Below are 13488 nucleotides of genomic sequence, written 5' to 3' on the forward strand. Positions count from 1 at the left end.
GCAATAGGCTCGGGGGTTGCTGTCAACTGCTTGTGCTTGAAGGGAACTAGGGTGGGGGAGAGGAAATATCCCCCTTTCGTACCCCCGAACATACTGGACGCTCCTATCAGGACACTGAGGGAAAATTGGGGGAAGAGTTTTGACAGGATGGGAAAGACCGCGCTGGCTTCCACAACCTGCGCTTCCGCCGCCGCCACCTTCCCCACATCAACCAGCCCGCCCGGCTAAGCAGGCAGCCTCGCCTCCCTCCCTCTCCGGCCGGCTCCAGCCCCAGTCCCGGCCGGGCTGCCATTGGCTTAGCGGCCCCATCCGGGCACTTGGCGCATCGCTGCTGCTCAGCCCGAGCGCTCCCAATATGGCGGAGGTGAGCGGGGAAAGCGGGTAGGGGCGCTGGGGTCCGGCGGGCTCCTGGCGGGGCTCCGCTGGCGGGGCTCCCCCTCCGGCCCCCTGGGCGGCCCCGTGACTCCCTTACGGGGGTCGCCGGCCCGCCTCGGGGGCTTGGGGGGGCCGCCGGGCTGCTGCTGGAGCCGCCTGCCCCGGCGGAGCGCAGCCTGCGCGAGTAGGCCGCGGCTAGCTGCCGTCCGTCTCCCGATGGCTGTCTGCGGAGCTGCCCGGCCGGTCTCCACCCACAGTCCCGCGGCTGGGCGCGGAGGTGGAGGGCGCTCGGGCCAAGCCCTTGCTCCGCGGGGCTCCCGAGGAGGGCCAAGGCCGCGGGATGGAGGGGGTCTGGTGGGGCTGAGCGAGTTTTGTGGGGTGTGAGTGTTTTTCCGACGGGCGGTCCGGCTGCCTTCGCCGCTGCTTTCCGGACAGCCCCTGTCAGCGCCCGGGCGGGCCCGGCCGAGGTGGGGACGCGGGTGTCTCGGGGCCCTCGGGATCGCGTCAGTGGGTCGGTGGGGATGGGGAAAGCGAAAGGGGCTTCGAGCTTGGAGGGCTAGAGGCGACGCTCGAAGGGCTGGGCGGAGAAGCTACGGCGAAAGGGATGGGCGGCCGGACGAGGGATGGAGGCTCCGGAGTTGCGCCCTGGTCGTGGCGGGTGGGGAAAGGGAGGAAGGGATGCTGAGAGACAAAAAGGGAAGGCGAAGTTGGGGGGGGGCGCGCGGAGAGAAGTGTGTGCGAGAAACTTGAAATGTGTTCCATTAACAACAAACCCACCCACCCCTTTTCGCCTCCTTTTCCCTTTCCAGCTCATCTCTAACCAGTTCTTTCTCCCGTTGCTTGTTTCCAGGCTTCCTTTGGGAGTTCGAGCCCAGGTTTGTCCTGTTCAGTTCCTTCTTCTGTGATTCCGGCAGTGGGAAGCTTTTGGGTACGGTTAAGGGCCAGGTTACAGGCGCATCTGTCAAAAGATGCTTTGTGTATTTTCTCTGTTTACAGTGATTCCCCCACCCCACCCCACCTCCTCCATCTTTCCTATTTTGTTTCTTGGTTTTTTCATGTTAAAAGTCACTTGTTTGGTTCTAGAAGGGCCGAGCCCTGTAGAGCTGTTCTCTCTTGTACAATCTGTAGTGAAGGGTTGCAAAGCTGTTGTGGGTGTTGTAAAAGCCAGGCATTTAACTTTCTAAATAAAATCTATGGTACATGCGGGGCAACTTGCCTTAAAATGTAAGTCAGTAAAATCCCTAATGCTAGTTGTTTGCTGCTTTCGGGAGTCACTCCTTCAGCAATCCTAAAACCATTTTCTGCTTTGCTAAATGTATGCTTGTGCAGAAGTGTGTCCCCCTGAATTGAGAAGAACTTTCTTATTGAGAAATGAACTTAAAGTTGCAGCCTTGAAATCTGAGATCTTCAGAATTGAATAATGTTGATTTAAATGGAAGTTAATTATTCTTTTATTTTTAAAAAAGTTACCCTGGCTCTTAGTGGCTCACAACAGTAAGAACAGCAAAGTACAGCCAAACCAAAGTACATCAGACAGAATTCATTTTTAAAAATAAGAAATGCAAGTTATTCATAAGTAAGATTGTGCCCACATGAAAGTTGCTCATTGAACTTAATGAAACTTTGTTCTAGCCATGGCTAGAATTAGGCTGTGAATGTAGGTAGGATCCTTTTTATGTAGGATGTAGGCTTGGTCTTATTGCTTTAATTGCTTTTGTAGTCATTATTGTTGCTGTGTTTGTAGAACTTACATAACTTCAATGAATAGAAGCCGATGTGGAACTATTTGTCAATGAAATTGAAGTGTAGTGAATGTTAATCTTAATTTGTCTTCTAATGAAATCAAATGCAAAATCCTGTATCCTACATATTTTCAAAAGTTGCCAAATTACCTAAACCTATTAATAGAGTAATTGAGAAAGATTACTTAGTTTATGTAAGAAAGCTTAACTGAATTAACTGAGTATAGGATTCTGTTATTAAATATACAGCCTTTTTGGGAGCATCTCCTTTAACTCTATATATAAAATAAAACAAGCTAAAAGAGTACTCGACATAGCTGCTCTGCATGGTTGGGGAACCCTTTAACAGGTTTTTGTTACTTTAGATTAAATAAGTATATTTTATACTTATAAATAAGTATATTTTCCAGTATATTTTAGCATCAAAGAGAGGAAACTTTATTTTAAAAAATGAAATTGGAAGATCTGTGTGAAATTTTTATTTACATTTATTGTCTGAGAACAAGCTTATAGCATTTTTCCATTTCATCAACTTCAGGTAAATTAGATTTAATTGAAGTATCATCTGTATGCATTTAAATTGTCCTGATTCAGATACTTCACAGTTACTTGGAAATGTGCAGTTGGTCCAAAGATCTTGGGTTTCTTTAAATCAAGAAGATCTTCTGATATCCAAGCTTATGCAGTCCAAGGAAGTGGGCATTCACCGCTCAGATATGTTACCATTAATTTGCAACACAAGTTATACTGTCTTGGTGTGTTTATAACAAGCATGTTGCATATCTGGGGCTGTTTTACACAGCTTTTTAATAGTATAACTTCTCTTGCTGGTTAAAAATGACTTGTCAACGCTTAATGTTGACTTGTTTAGATGGTGTTTCCCTTTCCTCCAAACTGTTTTTAACCATGTTTTCAAGTGAGTCAGCTTCTAATCAGCGACATTTTTTCCTGTTCAGTAGGTGTTTGTATACTGACACTACGTTTCTGAAATCTGGGATCCAATTTTTTTGTGTTTCCTACAAATAAAGAACTGTGCTTACATTTGAGCTCATACATGCATAGTTAATATTCATGCAAATAATTAACATACAGTACTCACAACAAAGGCTGTAATTAAGTGTCACTAGGACTTTTCTTCCAGAGCAGTCTCTTCACTTGCCTGGTAGAGCTATTCTAGAATAAGAGGCATGAGGCTCATTCTCTTTTTGATTTAATTGCAGTCCATACAAGTGTGTGTACAACTTGTGCATAATAAAAATGGATGTTGATGCTTCTTTGTTTGGAACATTAACTTTGGAACTTAAATGAATTTTTACCATTGCTTTTTAGTGTTGATATCATTTTGTGTGTTCCTAAAGTGATTCAAATTGTCTTTTATAGTTGGCTCTTTATCTTCTGAGGATCATGACTTTGACCCTACAGCTGAAATGTTGGTACATGACTATGATGATGAAAGAACTCTTGAAGAGGAGGAAATGATGGATGAGGGTAAAAATTTCGGTTCTGAGATTGAAGACTTAGAAAAGGTAAGGAATTCTTCCTTTAGGCATGCTCGATCTTTAGTATAACTTTGGTTAAATTGTGTGTTCATTCTTAAACACCAAAGAAATTGTGGGGAGAATTTTCGTAGAATACCACTGATCTGACTCAATCAGTTAAAAAAATTATGGGAACAAATACTTAAAGAACAGCAGCAGAAAAACTTAACTATTGATATGACAACAATGCAAGATGATAGAAAACCACTCCCGCACAGCATCCCCTTAAGCTCTGTCACCTTAAATACCAATTCTAGATTCAGAAAAAAAGGTTATCATATTTTTTAAAAAAAGCAAATTTGTTTACTATGCAGCCATCAGTACTGCCAGCACCATAAGGAGATCAAAGGGTAGTATAGCTGTACAGTTGTACCTTGGATCCTGGACACCTTGGTACTCAGATATTTTGGCTTCCGAACGCTGCAAACCTGAAAGTGAGTGTTCTAGTTTGCGAACTTTATTCGGAACCCGAAAGTCCGACAGGGCTTCTGCGGCTTCCGATTGGCTGCAGGAGGTTCCTGCAGCCAATCAGAAGCCATGCTTTGGTTTCTGAAAGTTTTGGAAGGTATGACCGTACTGTGTACAAGGCTCTTCGGGAGCTATTGCAGAACCATATGATAGGATGCCCAAGTGATAGAATGTTTGTCCGTTGCAGGTAAAGTGACAGCACAGGATCAGATTGCAAATGTCATCTCTGTTAATTTATATTGCATATTTAAATCTCTCTTCTATTTTATTTATTTGTAAAATTTATATCCTGTCCTGCCTCATAAAATGATCGCAGGACAGGTCATAGCAATCAAAAATCTAAAATTTAGAACCTAGTTTTTTATATAACATCTTTCAATACAAGGCCAATCCTGAGAATTCAAAAAGCTTGAAGGAAGAGGAATGTTTTTACTTGGGCTGAAAACTTAACTTAGGAAAAGAGTATTTAAATTAGATTTTCCTATATCTTGGATTTGGATAATTTTTTTGTAGTTGTTAAAACCATTTTGTTTGTTTCTGCATATTTAAAAATACGTTGTTGTTCTTACAAATGGCAATGCATCTTTTTTCCCTTTGAAAAAAAACCCAGGAAGGAAGCATGCCCTTAGAAGACTTATTGGCATTCTATGGCTATGAACCGACAATTCCAGTTATAGCAAGTTCCAGTGCAGATAGTTCCCCAAGTGAACTTGCAGATGAACTGCCAGACATGACTTTGGATAAAGTAAGTCGTAAACATATTTCTTTGTTACAATGTGAGGCAGGAGATTAATGGGTTCTATGGTTACCATGAAATCCCCTCATTGCACTGAACATTGAGGCCCAAATGTTGTGCATTTATGCAAAAACCTTTGAAATCTGACAACAATTTTCCTTTAACTTGTAGCTAATTAGTTTCAATTCAACACATGCTTTCACTGGAAGTAATTTTTTGTGATGAAAAATGGTTAGGATTGGGCTATAAGTTGAATAACTGAGTTGTATCTAATGGTGCCACTCACTTGAGAGTAAATACTTCCAGTAGCAAAAATGGGAAGCAATTTTCCCTCTCTCCACTACAGCCCCTCACCCTTATGATGGGCAATGATTTCATAATAACTGAAAATTGCCTGCCTTACCATCAGCTAAATAACAGTGTTGGATATAACTCATGTAACTCAAAATGAAAGGAAAATGAGATATTTATAATGTTAAAGACATTTTTAAAAAGTAAATAGAAAAAAGTAAAAGTGATTTCAAATAAATAGTATGCATTACATCTACATATACCTCCTTTATCAAATGTTACTTTGTAGTTTCTTTTGAACACCCTTTTCTTTCAATTGGTCACATTGTCAATATTGAGTTGCTAGCGACAGGTTGTAATTTTTCATATACAGTATACAAAGCTCAGGTGCTTTATGTAATTACTGAAACCTAAAATGACTGGATGTTTTAATTGTTTCCCTTTATCTCTTGCATTTTCTTAACTCTGACTCTAACTGAGTCTGATATAAGTAGTAAACGAAATTATAATACAAAGGCCCCTCTTCTCCAGGCTTCCACATAAGGAATATGATGAATTTCAGGATACAGTTACTTCTTCCAGAGTGGAATGATACTAATGATTGACTCTTCTGATTACAGGAGGAAATAGCCAAAGACCTATTGTCAGGAGATGATGAAGAAACACAGTCTTCTGCTGATGATTTGACACCATCGGTTACTTCACATGAAACTACAGACTTTTTCCCTCGGCCTTTAAGATGTAGGGAAAATAATATTAATATGTTGTGTTTCAGAAGATTGTGTCAGAAGTAGAAGTATTAGGACTGTGAGATTGATTTGGTCATGCATTTTGCTCTCTAACTGAAGGAACACATTGTGTCTCAGCTTGTTGCACTCAATTATTTCAAATGCAGCCAAGGCAGGATAGGCTTTTGGTCTACACATGGTCCATTTTGTACTAATAAATCACATGGTTGTGAGACAAAAGTGTGAAATTTAATGTTGCAGCAGTGCAGAAGTACTAACCACACCACCTAGTAGACTTTCAACAAACTGCATAACTTTAATTTATCTAAAAAATGGGTGCCATGGCAGAGTTGGTGAACAAGTGTACATCTGTGACCATGCTAAAATTTCAGGAAGAATAATTCTTAGTATGTTAGGAATAATCACAAATCCTTTTTGACACGTATGGAGTGGTATTGGTAACCAAAATTCATAAAATTATCCTGAAACCCTTTATTCATCTGTTTTGAACTTGCAAAACTCCAGATAGTGAAAGAAACTATAGTGTGGAAATTACTGAAGATCATTTAATAGGGTCATTTTACATATGTCTCCCCCTCTCTTATTATTCTTTTGTGGTGCCTTGTTGGAGAAAAAATTGACACAGGAATTTGTTGCAGTTCCTTTTATCAGCCACTTACTGTGCATTCTAACTTATCTAAATAAATACTTCTTCGTGTGCAAATTGGGAGCAGCAGGCACAGAAAACATTAGAGCAATCCAATTTTCAGTTAATCACTGGCATACTTTGTATTGGTTTGAATTGAAATGTGGTGATATTTCTAATAAACCTATGTAAACAAAGCACTGTACATAAAGCAGTGTAAAATGCAGGGCTCTTCCCTCTGCTTTACAATTTAAGTAAGACGAGAAACACAATGAAAGAGAGCAATGGGAAATGTAATTTTGGTTTACAGAGTTTTGTAGAGGCTGGTATACATGCATTTGGTAATTGATCATCTGAAAGCACTAATGTCCTCAGCCTTCTGAATCATGGTTCTGGACTTAGGCTTCATTCCTGTAGCCCAGCTTTGACTACCCTGTGGCTGTCTGAATGTTGCTGGACGTTACCTCCCATCAGCCCTAACTACTGGCCCTGCTGACTGGAAGACCACACAGGCTAGCTTTCCTAGACATGTTTAACCAGGGAGTAAATTCTACATTACTCAGTAGGACTAACACCAGAGTAGACATTGGGTGGTATTCAGTGCTAATCCTTCTCATAGTATACCCGTTGAAGTGAATGGACAGGACTAATTTAAGTCCATTCATTTCAGTGAGTCTACTTTGAGTAGGACTTTGTTTAATACAATCCAGAAGATTACCCTGTCAGACTGATGCCTACCCTTTTTGTGCAGCGGAATGTAACTGATAATTTTGCTGTCTAGTGCCCAAAACAAAACTATAAAAAACTCTTCTCAGAACTACTTATGTTGCAGTATGTGAAATTCAAGTTGTTAAATATGCCTGAATTAAGACTTGTTCGTTTTCCATTATAAAAAGCAAATACTACATGTGATGGTGATAAAGAATCTGATGGTGAAGATGTGGAAGTGGATGCGGGGAATTCATCTGAAGATTTGCGGAAGGTAACCCTTAGAATGACCCACACTAGTAGATTTAAACATACTTAAATAACTAAACTGAGCCACATATCTTGGATACATAAAGACTGTGAAATTAAAATATATGAAATATGCATTTCCCTGCACTTACATTTGATGCCACTTTGGGGCATCCTGGGCAGTGTTCTGCTTGCCTGTGTAAGCTTTTAGCTACCCCTCCCAGTAGCAGCCCCTGTGAAGGCTCCGGCAGAAGACAAGGGGATTGGCAGCTCTCAAAAGAAATATTGTTGCTTCCCCTTTGTATTCTTGGAAGTGAGAAAGTTGGATGTTGTGCAAGGAGAGAAGATGGTGTTTAGATAATCACCATTTAGGTTACAATTGTTTTTTATGAGAGCTATATGTGAATAAATGTATAATTAAATACTTTGAAAAAATGTTTCTTCAGGAAATAATGATTGGTGCACAGTACCAAGCAGAAATTCCACCTTATTTGGGCAAGAGCAGCAGCGATGATGAAAAGGGTGAGTTCCCATTATTTTTCTTGATTAATGATTATATTGTTTAAACTTGTACACTGCCTTGTGACTGTTGTATCAAGATTTGAAAATTGCATTTTGGAAACTTGTAGTTGCAATATTCTCAGGGTAGAATGTCAAAGGGCCATGGCAGTGCAGGGAATGGAGTAATGCATTTGGATCCTGGACATCCAGTTCTAAAGTATCACTCATCCATGGAGCTCACCAGCTGTGTTTTACTATCTCAGTCTTATCTCTAATTCACAGGGTTGTTTTGAGTCTTACTGGTGTGTTATGAAGCACTTTTGTTTTCTGAAAAGCAGTACAGAAGCGGTTGCAATCATCTCATTATAAATTCTTAGATACATGAAAGCTAGACTCAAGGCTGCCTTCCATAAACTTGTAAACATAGGGCAAAGAATTCAAAAATATTTGTAGAACACAGGAAAACTTCCCATGGGAAAAAACCACTTTGAATGTAACAGCTAAGCACATCCTTTACTGCCGGCCGACACTGGAGATTGTATTTGTAACAATACAGTATTTGTAACAGCATTTAGTCGGGCAAAGATATGTGGAAGATGGCTAACACAGACTTTCTGGGCTGTTGATTTAGTAACATAGGATGAGGTGCTAGCATTTTGGCACCAGTGCAGTTCTGCCATGCAGCAACAGTTCCTTGTAGTCCCGACAACGGGGAGAGAGGGTTGTTGGCAGCCTTGCGGCATGGCATCTTTTTTTGAATGGGTACTAGGAAAACATCAAGTGAGAGTAGTCCTTGTTACCTAAAGGTAGTCTGGTGGAATCTTTGAGGCATCCCTCCCCTTGAAGTGACAGTTCATTTTCCTGTCTTTCTTAAATAAGCAGACTTGTATGTTGCACCTGCTCTTCTGGCCTGATTTAATTGCTGAATAGCTTGTGCGTCTTGCGTGTCGGATGTGTATGTGAGTGGTGTGCCTCCATTCTCAGCTTGCTTCAAGTGTTTCCTGGGTGTGTTTAAAGGTCTTGTGGTTTATTTCCCCTCAGAGTGTGTGGCCATTAGTCTTCTGTCTGTCATCGTACCCCTGCCCGCCCCCCGCCATTTGCCACGTCATGTTCTGTCAGGCTTCTCCAGTAAGGAGAAGATTGGTGGCACATTAATGAAAGCTGTGCTCCTCTCTGATTCAGTACCACGTAGGGTATGTGGAACAGGTCTTCCCAATAGGAGGCATCTCGGTGTGCTCCCTAATGTTTTGTGGGTTTCAGGCTTATTGGGACTATGTTTTTTTAAAAATGTATTTTATTTTATTAAAGATTTCTTGGTTTACAGAAGTATGTGCAATGCCTCTTTTTTCAAGTTACATTTTCTACAGATCCGTTTCATTTGTTGAGACGTTAGTGTTACATTAGGAAGAAAAGGGGGGAAGAGGTGGAGGGGGCCATGATGGGGGGGCGGGGGCGATATTTTTTTTTTACTACTACTACTACTACAGTGGTACCTCGGGTTACAGACGCTTCAGGTTACAGACTCTGCTAACCCAGAAATAGTACCTCGGGTTAAGAACTTTGCTTCAGGGTGAGAACAGAAATCGTGCTCCGGCGGCGCAGCAGCAGCAGCAGCAGGCCCCATTAGATAAAGTGGTGCTTCAGGTAAAGTACAGTTTCAGGATAAGAATGGACCTCCAGAACGAATTAAGTTCTTAACCCGAGGTACCACTGTACTAATACTAATAATAATTTATTATTTATACCCCACAAATCTGGCTGGATTTCCCCAGCCACTGTGGACAGCTTCCAACAGAATATTAAAATACAATAACCTATTAAACATTAAAAGCTTCCCTAAACAGGGCTGCCTTCAGATGTCTTCTAAAAGTCTGGTAGTTGTTTTTCTCTTTGACATCTGGTGGGAGGGCGTTCCATTTAATGTATGTGTGGGGTTTTGTGTCAGCTTTGCTTGTGAGGTGGTGAGAGAGGTTGGGGTTGGCCCAGGGTGTGGTTGTTTGTTTGTGATTGGCTGCGGTGAACTTTGTTTTCATATGTGAGTTTGGGGTGTGTGTTTTTGGATCAGGTTAGCCATATTCATTCATATGCTGTTGGTGGATTCTTGTTGTTGTCTTGTTGGCCTGTGTATGTGATAAAGGGGAGCCATACCGGGGTGAAGGCTTCTTGGGATTGTGTTGATTAAAACTATGGCCTTGAATTGTGCCCGGAAAGCAATGAATCATCAGAGCTTCTGTTCAGAATTAGATTTTATCTTCATAAAACTAAGTGCTAAGCTTAAGTGAGATTAGTAAACACAGTTTTATAAAGAGTACACAATATTCCTTTTATGTGCTGAATAAAACCTGAGAAGTTTTTTTCAATAACCCAAAGTGGTTGAACTGAAATATTTATTATTTTTCTTAAATTTTGATTTATAGTTAAAATCTTTAAAGTGTGGCTTAAATGTTACATTTAAACAAATTCAAACTTTAACTTTGACATTGTTTTTACTCGACTACATGTAAATGCATCTTAAATATGATTGCTCAGTCTTAATGCTGATGTATATTATTCAGATGTTAAGGAAAAAGGCATAGAAACCACTTAGGTAAGAACTCAACACAGCACTATAGCAATCATTTCATTAGTACAAACATTTCAACTTGTGAGATAGAATGATCACCCCTTTCCTCTCTATGCATGCTGTTTTGGGGGTTCTCCTGGCACACACCCCAAGCCAATTTAGCAGGGGTACATGGGAGGAGGAGAGGGGGGAAATCACTGTCCTTGTGTGGGCTGACACTAGTGGGAGTAATTAGTTAAATCTGGCCTTTAATATTCTAATTTTAGCATGCCTGAAGTTCTGCATGTGTTTCTTGGTGAGAGTCACCTGAAAAAGTTAATTGCAACTTTTGATTATTAGGTTTGACAAGTATTATACCCATTTCATTTGCCCCATTTGACATTTTGTGGAGGATGATTACTCACCAATAGTTTTAAAGGATGTTTGCTTTTCATTAGCTCTCTTTTACACGATCTGTCTAATGGCTAAGTCTCTTACATCTTTATTTTTGTGGCCAATATGCTCTTATTTTCACAATATTTTGCTTGTATGTTACTGAGGAGTATTTCCTATCATTTGTGTTCCAATGATTTTTCTTCACAGCATATAAAAATGAAGACCAGCTACTTTGGCAGCCTGATATGATTTCAGAAAATAAAGTTAGAGAGTACCTTTTTGAGACCTCTTTAAGAACTGGAAATGAAAAAACGATTGGCAGAATTCCTGAGGGAATGCATACAAGGGATAATGAACAGGTATGTTTCTTACCTGAACATATATTGCCTGCCTAGGGCTTTTCTCTGCTTATGTTACAAGAAAGGACCACTCAAATCTTTTTGCTTTCATTTGATTTGAACCTACATTTATATTAATAAACAATTGTAAGAATGGCTTATTTTCATCACACTTAAATTTATGCTATGACATGTCAGAATATTTCAAAAAGTTTTTATAAACGAAATATCCTTCCCCTCTTCCCCTCCCCCCAAGGATCCTTATTCTTGGGTGATGAAAATCTTACTGTCATTTAAAAATAAATAGGTTTTGAAAGGGGCTCAGAGTAAATTTATCAAAAGCTCAAATTGGTTTGTTTCCCTAATGGATTGTTGTAATTTGAATTCAGATCCATCCCTATACACACAGCAAATCTGTGGTGGCAGGTACAGCCAGTCAGGGCTCCCCAGCACTCCTCCTCTCCAAGTGCTTTGAGGCAACGGTCCTTCATACTTTTATGTGTGTTTACTGTTTTCCATATCTTAAAATCCCTAGTTTGAGCTTTTAGGAAACTTCTTCAGATGTAACCAGCAGCAACCACCATTCTTTATGGCTTTGTAATTCTCACAAGGCACAATATCTTTGGACACTGGGTTGTCTCCAATGTAGTTACGAGTTGCGTAGAGGTACACTTGTTGGCAAAATGTTTTGTGCCAGCAGGACATTGTTGTGCAAGATAAAATACAAACATGTTGCTGGTAATTTGTTGCACAGTAGATTGGGAAATCTGTTGCCCAAGTGAGTTTCCGCTAGCCTAACTATTGCATTGGATTCCTCTTGCACAATTTTCAAACGCACCTGTCTGCCAGTGCAAGAGCCCTTGTTCTGGCAGAGAGAAACCACTGGACGCAGCCCTGTTCTGGTGTTCATATAATCTTTATATTAATGATAAATATTTTGAGAAATTGCACTATAATAAAGTAAACAATTTTTGGCTGGCGTGGGAGTATAACCATTCTACTGTATACTTTTGACTTCTTTTAACAATAAATATTTTAATCTCACCTAGGCACTCTACGAACTTTTCAAATGTAACCACAACGTAAAAGAAGCAATTGAGAGATATTGCTCCAATGGAAAGGCATCTCAAGGTAAGAAATCTCTGCAAAGAGTTTGAGGCAATGGGAGTAAGTCCATTGAACTCTGTGGAGCTTACTTCAGAGTAAACAAGCATAGGATTGTGCTACAAGAATGGTTTAAATTGTTTTAAGTTGAAAAGTGTAGAAATGAGTTGAGGTGGCAAGTCATCTACTCCAGTTCCTCAACAGTTTGTAACAGTAGAACAGATCATTTTTGCTGCCATCAGTAACAGCTGGAATGTTCATGATATTAGATATTGGAAGACCATACTTGGGCAGCAGAGGAGTGAAGCACACAGACATGACTTAACTCCTCGTGGCATTCTTGAAATTTTCTGTGGCCAGCCAGAAGTGGAAGTAATCGTCCTTCAACTTCCAGTTCTGATTCTACCTTCAATGAGTTAACAGAGTCAGGCACCTTGCTCCTTTATTTCCATCCTGTATCCTCAACTCTCCAAAACAGCTTTTCAGTAAGTGTGAAAGGAAGAATTGGCAAAAATTGCCTTCTCCTTTTCATACAGCAGGAGCATCCTGTGAGTGGAATATTACTCGTAGGAGCTCTAGGTCTTAAGCTCTGTTTTCCAGGTAATGCAAATTAGCATTATTATTATTTGACTTGAGCTTGGACTAAAATAGCCACAAATATGATTGTCATTGGTTGCACAAAAGTAGTACAATAGAGCTAATAGCTGAGCACCCCATAAGAATGAGTATGTTGAACTTTTTTTTAAAAAAAAAGAAACAAAAACTGTGTAGTCCAGAATAAGCTTGCTTCCCATGAACCCAAATGAAGTAACATATGTAGTTCTGCATCTATGGTCTTCTTACTGCTAGGTGTAAGCTTTCCACTTGTGGATTGCTATTACCGGGTGGGTGAAGTTTTCTTTGCTGTCCAAGTGCTGGAGGGTGGAATGGCTATTCATTTGAACAGACCATCAATCTTAATTGTCCTTTCTGTCCTTCTTAAGAGATGACAGCCTGGACAGAAGAAGAATGTAGAAACTTTGAACATGCACTTCTGATTTATGGAAAAGATTTTCATCTCATACAAAAAAATAAGGTATGTTGATATACAAATAAATGAAACAAATGGTGCTTGAGTTTTTAAAAT

General features: G+C 40.3%; 1 protein-coding gene across 3 annotated transcripts in view; it reads left to right on the top strand.

Moving 5' to 3' along the window:
- Positions 1-13488, top strand: part of MIER3 (MIER family member 3) — a 19499-nt gene continuing 6011 nt past the window's right edge. The window contains exons 1-10 of one of the 3 annotated variants that reach the window (XM_083703584.1): positions 1-364; positions 1226-1303; positions 3498-3643; positions 4734-4868; positions 5771-5891; positions 7421-7506; positions 7928-8003; positions 11128-11279; positions 12308-12389; positions 13346-13437. In XM_083703584.1, coding sequence (XP_083559710.1) covers positions 3545-3643; positions 4734-4868; positions 5771-5891; positions 7421-7506; positions 7928-8003; positions 11128-11279; positions 12308-12389; positions 13346-13437 — 843 coding nt within the window. In that variant the 5' untranslated portion in view covers positions 1-364; positions 1226-1303; positions 3498-3544. Of the gene's footprint in view, positions 365-774; positions 843-1225; positions 1304-3497; positions 3644-4733; positions 4869-5770; positions 5892-7420; positions 7507-7927; positions 8004-11127; positions 11280-12307; positions 12390-13345; positions 13438-13488 lie in introns of those variants that run through there. The other 2 variants (XM_083703583.1, XM_083703585.1) reach the window with 2 other exon arrangements.

Source organism: Podarcis gaigeae (genome assembly GCF_964106915.1).
Source record: "Podarcis gaigeae genome assembly, chromosome: 11".
NCBI classification, from domain to species: Eukaryota; Metazoa; Chordata; class Lepidosauria; order Squamata; family Lacertidae; genus Podarcis; species Podarcis gaigeae.